This window comes from Lactuca saligna, chromosome 8, assembly GCF_052625555.1.
Source record: "Lactuca saligna cultivar CGN05327 chromosome 8, ASM5262555v1, whole genome shotgun sequence".
NCBI lineage: Eukaryota > Viridiplantae > Streptophyta > Magnoliopsida > Asterales > Asteraceae > Lactuca > Lactuca saligna.
This window is the reverse complement of record NC_136424.1, coordinates 70,533,229-70,540,887: the sequence shown is the minus strand read 5'-3', so window position 1 is coordinate 70,540,887 and position 7,659 is coordinate 70,533,229. Positions and strand designations below refer to the sequence as shown.

At 34.4% G+C, this 7,659-nt stretch overlaps 1 protein-coding gene across 1 annotated transcript; it reads left to right on the top strand.

Moving 5' to 3' along the window:
• The first annotated feature begins 530 nt into the window (after window positions 1-530).
• Window positions 531-2,304, top strand: LOC145011504 (cytochrome P450 94A2-like). The gene has a single exon (XM_078970234.1). The coding sequence runs from the start codon at window positions 567-569 to the stop codon at window positions 2,076-2,078; it is 1,512 nt and encodes a 503-aa protein (XP_078826360.1). The 5' UTR covers window positions 531-566; the 3' UTR covers window positions 2,079-2,304.
• Window positions 2,305-7,659: the final 5,355 nt, after the last annotated feature.

Sequence of the window (7,659 nt, the reverse complement as noted above, 5' to 3'; positions counted from 1 at the left end):
TTTCAAAATGTATCATCAACATATATTCTTTTAAAATATATCAAATTTAATCTTTTAGAATGTATCATCAACATATTCTTATTTTTGTTCGTGTATTTTACTTCGTTAATGTTTATTTGGTATCTCACTCTTCAAGCAAAATAAAAATTGCTCTTATTAAGATTTTTCAATCTCATAAAATATCATTCTAATATAAACAGATTGTTTATGATTAAAAAAATATGTTCCAACTGAATTAACTAAAAAAATCATAATTTTTAAAATTAAAAAATCAATTATCCATTAAAATCAATTATCCATTAAAATTCAATAATTTCCATTTTTAAATATAATTTAATTTAACAAAAATACGATCCACATTATAATATATCCCAATATATTATTTAAAAAAAAAAAAAAAAAAAAAAAAAAAAAAAAAAAAAAAAAAAAAAAAAAGGTTAATTTGAGAAATTGACCCAAACCGATATAAGGCAGGAAATTTTTACCCGACCCGGCCACCCTTTTGTTGGTCTAATAAATACCCTTTGATGTTCAATCAAATCCTCCACTCCACTTCCACCAGCACCATGATAGACCTTCACCTCTCAACATCCTTTCTCTTTTTACTTCTTCCGCTCACGTTCTTCTTCTTCAAATCAATCTTCTCCGCTTTATTAATCAAACACCCTGGAAAATATACTCCGATATCTTACCCGTTGATCGGATCTTTGTTCCCTATACTGCAAAACAGCCACCGGTTGATCCAGTGGACGTCCGACATCGTCAACGACTGCCCTACTAAAACCTTCTTGCTCCACCGCCCTCTCGGTCGTGTCCGTGTCATCACCGCCAACCCCGCCGTCGTTCAACACATACTTAAAACCAGCTTCCACCTCTACCCGAAAGGCAAGGCGGCGAGAAACAACGGGTTCGATTTACTTGGCGACGGCATCTTCAACACCGATGGTGATGGGTGGAAGTTTCAGAGACAAGTTTCGAGTCACGAATTTAACACAAAGTCTCTGAGGAAATTCGTCGAGCATGTGGTGGACGTTGAGCTTAACGACCGTCTACTGCCGATACTCGCCACCTCAGCCGCGACAGGAACCACTGTCCTTAACTTCGAAGATATACTTCAGAGATTTGCTTTTGATAACATATGCAACATCGCATTCGGATATGATCCTGCTTACTTGATGCCGTCGATGCCGGAAGCCATATTCGCCACCGCGTTTGACGAAGCTGTTACGATCATTACCGGAAGACTCCGCACGAATCTTCCATTGATATGGAAACTTAAACGAATTCTGAACATTGGGTCGGAGAAACGGCTTCGTATCGCCGTCGGCGTCGTTCGTGAATTCGCTAACAAAGTCACCAAAGAAAAAAAACTAGAACTGCAGCAAAAATCATCCCTCGATTCAGTTGATCTACTTTCTCGGTTTCTGAACTCCGGTCATTCCGATGATGATTTCGTCGCTGACATAGTCATCAGCTTCATATTGGCTGGAAGAGACACAACGTCGGCGGCGTTGACGTGGTTCTTCTGGTTGCTTCACAAGCACCCTAGAGTCGAAAACGAAATTCTCACGGAAATCAAAAACAAATCTGAATACCCCATTTATGACGAAGTGAAAGAATTGGTCTACACCCACGCTTCCCTATGCGAAAGCATGAGACTTTACCCGCCGGTACCCATGGACGGGAAGCAAGCGGCGGACGACGATATTTTGCCTGACGGCACTTTCATGAAGAAAGGTTGTCCAATAACGTATCACATCTACGCAATGGGGAGGTCAGAGGAGTTATGGGGTTCCGACTGGGCTGAGTTCCGGCCGGAGCGGTGGTTGGAGAAGGATATTTCAGGGCGGTGGATTTTTAAACCAAGGGATGCTTATGAGTATCCGGTGTTTCAGGCGGGACCGAGAGTTTGCTTGGGGAAAGAGATGGCGTTTTTGCAAATGAAGAGGGTGGTGGCGGGTGTTTTACGGCGGTTTAAGGTGGTCCCTGTGGCGGGGATCGAGCCGGTTTACGTATCTTACTTCACGGCGAAGATGAAAGGTGGTCTTCCGGTGAGGATAGAAGAGCGGAATGGGTAGAACTGTTATTTTGTTGTTATTGTTAATTGTGGGCCCACTAATCTTGGTTATATGTCGTATGCCATCGTCTTGTGTGTGGACATTTGTGTTTGTAATTAAACATTTAAACTTGTAATTTTTATTAAATCCTTGTCACGTAAATGAAACGAAAACGATGCAATTAATATAATGCTAATCACATGCTACTAGACAACCTGTTATATGAAACAAAGAAAGATTTATTTAAGTATTGATCCAAACTCGTTTGACTTTGACTTGTTGTGGACATATGTCGCAAACACGTTATATACCTTTTGAGTTAAATAGGAGTATCTACATATTCTTCCACTTACAAGATGCTTCCACTTAAAATAAAGTGTAAATTACACCAATCGTCCCTTGTGTATATATCAAAAAGCGTGTTTAATCCTTATTTTCAAAAATTAACTCGGATCGTCCTTGTATTATGTTTTTTTCACTCGGGCAGTCCCTGAAAACATAAAATGACTATTTTACCCTTAGTAATTTCTTTTTTATATTCTTATTATTTGTTTATCATTTTTTAGAATTAAAAAGGGAATAAAATAAAATAAATACCCCCCCCCCCGCCTTAATTACGCGTTCAACCCTACTGCTTCCCTTCAGTTTCCCGACATCCCCTTTCACCTTTGCCGGCCACCAGGAGGAGTGTAGATGAGAGCACAAAAGTGGCAATGACGACTTCATCTCCGTCAATCTTCTAACAACCACCAACCTTAATTTCTATCTCTTTTACCCTCTCTCTCGTACCATCACACATGAAATCCCCAAATAGAGCTCCAATTTTACATAAACGGTGGTTCCGACACCCTATGTCACGGTTTTTTATCTCACATTGATGGGGGCATTTCAGAAATCGAGATTGAGTCATTTGAAATCAAAGAAAGGAGCGTATGGTTCTTTTATTCAAACTCGTTTAAGACGGTGGTGGCATATACGAATATCGATAGGGAAGAAGATGATGATGGTGGCAACAAAGAAGGTCTCGTTGAAGCCTTACCAGAGACAATCCAGTAGTAATCAGATTTGCATCACCGTCGCTCATCTCCTCCTCCTCCATCTCTGTTGCCGCCTGCTTTCAGGTTAAGAACCCTAAATCCTTTCCTGATTTCGAATTTAACATTGTCATACCCTGATTCTTCCTTCTTTATCTGCCTTGATTATTCTTTCCTAATTTGTTGATGGATTTTCCGATGGAGGCTGCTGGTGGTGTTAACAGTAAATGTGGATGGTTCAATGGTGGTTTGAGTATAGGTTGCTAGTTCGGTGAATAAGGTGGAAGTTTTTAGTTATTTTTAGTGAAACACTTACTTTGAACGAAGGAGTGGATGGGATGAAGTGAGGGGTGGCAGCGATGCTCTATTTTCTAGTAAGGGTTAGTGATGGTGCTATAATTTCCGAAGGTGGTGTAAATTACATGTGGTGGTGGTGGTCATGTCTTCAACAAAACAGAAAAATAATTAAAATAAAATTTAATAATTAAAAATGTCAAAAATGTTAAAAATAAATGAAAAGGTAAAGGAAAAGGGCATTTTAGTCTTTTTATGTGTCATAAGGGATTAAACGTGCAAATTTAAACTAATGAGGGATAAAACGTATAACTTTTAACGATACGAGGGACGGTCCGAGTTAATTTTTGAAAATAGGGACTGAACACGCTTTCTGGCATATGCACGAGGGACGATTTGTGTAATTTACCCTAAAATAAACTTAAAATAATAAAGAGTAAATTACTAAAATGGTCCTTGTGATTTGGTCAAAATTGTACGTTGGGTCCCTAACTTTTGTTTTACACTCGGATCGTCCCTATGGTTTGATTTTGTTGTGTTTCTCGTCCCTGTGGTTTGATTTTGTTGCATTTTTCGTCCCTTACATACATAAAGTTATGGACCAAACATGCAATTTTTACCAAACCATAGGGACGAAAAACGCAACAAAATCAAACCACAAGGACAATCCGAGTGCAAAAAAAAGTTAGGGACCAAACGTACAATTTTGACAAAATCACAGGGATGATTTCAGTAATTTACTCTAAAATAAAATGGTTTTTATAATTTTACCATTATTTTGAAATTTAGAAAATATGAATATATGATGATTTATAATTAATCCGCCTCTTATCCCTGACAAATTTAAGTGATTCCTTTATTTAACACTTACCAAATTAATTTGTTTCTATTTTTTATCTTTATTTGTCCTTACAAAAATTAGTTTTTTTTTATTATTTACTAGGAAGAAAGCCCGGGCTTCGTCCTAGGACGGTTTTCGTGTTTTTTTTTATGCTAAAACGCAAAAGTTTTAGCAAAAACCTAAATGTTTTCTTTTGTGTATTTTATGAAAAAATGCAAAACTTCTTATTGCAATGATTAAAAATGTCAAAATGCTTAAAAAATTGTGGCCAAAAGCTAAAGGTTTTTTGTGTTTTTTATACGAAAATATAAAAGTTTGACTGCAATGGCCAAAAGTGTCAAAAATGGCCAAAAAACCGTGGCAAAAATCTGATAAACCCCTGTTGAATCTATCGTATACCCCATACATTCTAACAGATTCACAACAACAAAACACTCAATAACACCATAAAATTAGGATAGAATTCTCATTCATTCGAGAGAAATGGACTCTCCAAAAGAAGAACAAAGTTCTTTACAAATCAATTATTAGCTACTAACTCCTAGTACTAACTACTCTATATATGCTACTACTAAAGAATAGGGGTGTTCGCGGTACGGTTTGAAACCGTGAAACCGGCCAAACCGGTCATCGGTTTGGTTTTACGGTTTGTATTTTTCTTTATGGTTTGGTTTGCGGTTTTGAACTTTTCAAACCGTAGTGAATGGTTTTGCTTACGGATTTTAAGATTTCAAACCGTATAAAAACCGGACCAAACCGTTAAGATTTGTGTGTGTGTGTGTATATATATATATATATATATATATATATATATATATATATAAATTTTTATATGTAGTTATATTTTATTGTATTATATATTAATTTTTATATATAGATAATAAAATTTAAAACTCACGTTTATTTAGCTCAGATTCCTAGTAGTTTCTTTTGTTTACTATAGTGTAAATGAAGCCCGACAACTGAGAGTCCACCTTTCCAACTCCAAGCAATCGTTTGATTTGTTTCCACTTGCCCTAAACCTAATCGCAAAGACTCAAAATCGCAAAGCAGAGTCTCGTCTCGATTGTGGTTGTTGTTTAGTCTAATATCTATCGTTACCGACGCCGACAATATCACCCCTCTGACTACACCTAATATGTTTTTTTTTAGGTTCATCTCCTTTTCAATATTTAAAAAAGGATATGGATAAGGATAGTGTTTTCATATTTTTTATTATTTAAATTAGTAAACATCATGTAACTTAGTCGTGTTAGGTTATTTTTATTTTTGCAAGTTTTTTTTTTCATGTACCAACATAATCGATTTATTTTACTAAATTAGTTTGATGGACTCGACTAAAATGAACCTAAAAATCCCAAACCGTGAAACCAAACCGGAGCCAAACCGTTAGTAACGGTTTGATTTGGTTCGGTTTTAAATTTTCAACGGTTCGGCTTCGGTTTTTGCTTGACAAAAACCGTTACTAACGGTTTGACTTTAGTTTGACCTAAAAACCGAAAAAAACGGACCGTGAACACCCCTACTAAAGAAAAGGACAAAAGAGAATAACAGCTTAGCAAGGTGATATCCCCACATTTTTGTCTCACCGCTAACTCTAAATTGCAAAATAATTAAAAGACCAAACTGCTCTCCATACACCAATTCTGGAAGTAGGCTGCAGCAGATTAAACTTTGGGCTTCCAAGCCCTTATACCATAAACTAAGAGTCCATGGGGCCTATCAAAATCTTAATCCCAAAAGTTCCTATTGCTAACAACATTTTTATAGAAGTATACATATGCAATTTTATGCTTTTAGAAGTATAACAACATTTTTTTTTTCATATATACATGTTTTTGATTGATATACTTCTATATACCTAAAAATATGTCTATATTTTTAAAAAATAATTAATATTTGTAAAAAATGCATTTGTGTTTTACAAAAAAAAAAAAAAAAAAAACGTATTTATACTTCTAAAAAAACATATTTATGATATGTTTAGTTGAAACTTTTTTCTTTTCGTGTATAAATATGTTTTTTTTATTGGTATGAATACGAATAATATGAAAAAAAAAAAAACATAAGGTAAAAACATAAAAGATTTATAAACTTAAGGTTGTTTTTTTATTTTTTTTATTTTTTATTTTTTATTTTTTTTGCAAATTTGATTTCATTGCAACTTAGACAAAATTTGCCAAAGACTTTAATATCAAAACCAACTTTATGTAACGGATTAACAATAAAACTACAATTAATGATATTCAATATACGGCTTTGTTTTGAAACATGATGGGATCTTTTTATTTATGTAAGTAGGTTTAAGACCCATGTATTACATGGGTTTATTTAAAAAAAAAATATATGAAATTTAACAATTTGAAATGTTTGAATTTATAAGAAAAATGAGAAATTTTTTGAATTATTAAAATTATGAGACTTTAATGTATTGAATACAGTACATATATAAACCATTTTCTAATAAATACATTACATATATATTACCTTACACTAGGTTAAAACCCGTGGAACCCACGGATGTTAATTTTGAATATAATTTAAAATTTAATTATGTAATAAACTAATATTTCATTAATTTAGAAAACTTATGAATTGTAATATTGTATTTTCTAATAACTTTGTGATTCGGAATTATTTAATTACACAGTAAATAGTAAGTATTTAATTACAAACGGAGATTTTTAAAACCCTTACTTTGGTGCATGATTTTCGGTGAACATACGGATATGATGAGACAACCACAAGGGAGCGAGTGGGAAGAAAAAACGCTTCTTGGCTAAAACACCACGTTTGCCATTATAACTTACAATCCCAATAAAAATCATGACTTTATATAATACAACATACGTTTGAGTAATGACAAAAATAAAAACCCAAAAAAAACATCAAAATTGATTTGATACAAAACAAACAAAACATGTCTATAGTGAAATTAAAATAAAAAGAATACAATACGTAATTATAAATAAATAAATTAATAGTATGATGGAAGAAGTGTGAAAATGGATGTGCCATATTGAAAATAGTATTGGTAGAGGGGGCAATGTGAAATTTAAGATCCCTTGTTTCTAAGGCTGTGCATGGGTCGGTTTTGGAACCCAACCCTACCCAACCCAACCCATAAATGGTCGGTTTCTGGTTTTCAGAACCCAATAAGATCGGTTTCTGGTCGGTTCGGTTTCTTGGGTTTTGAGGTCGATTTTTCGGTCTCTTGGGTTCAACCCATACACTCACGGGTTTTGGGTTTTAACCTATTTTCCAGAAACGAAGCAAGAAGTTAAATACTTTAAAAACACCAAATTAAAGTTAAATACTTCAAAAAATATGAATCTTACAAGCAAATAGTCTATTACAAGTTACAACCAAAGCCGAAATAGATTATTACAACCAAAAAACAATCAGATATGGTTCGGTTTCTCGGGTTGGATAT

Coding starts and splice junctions, on each gene's coding strand:
- LOC145011504 (XM_078970234.1), top strand. CDS start 567: ATGATAGACCTTCACCTCTCAACATCCTTTCTCTTTTTACTTCTTCCG.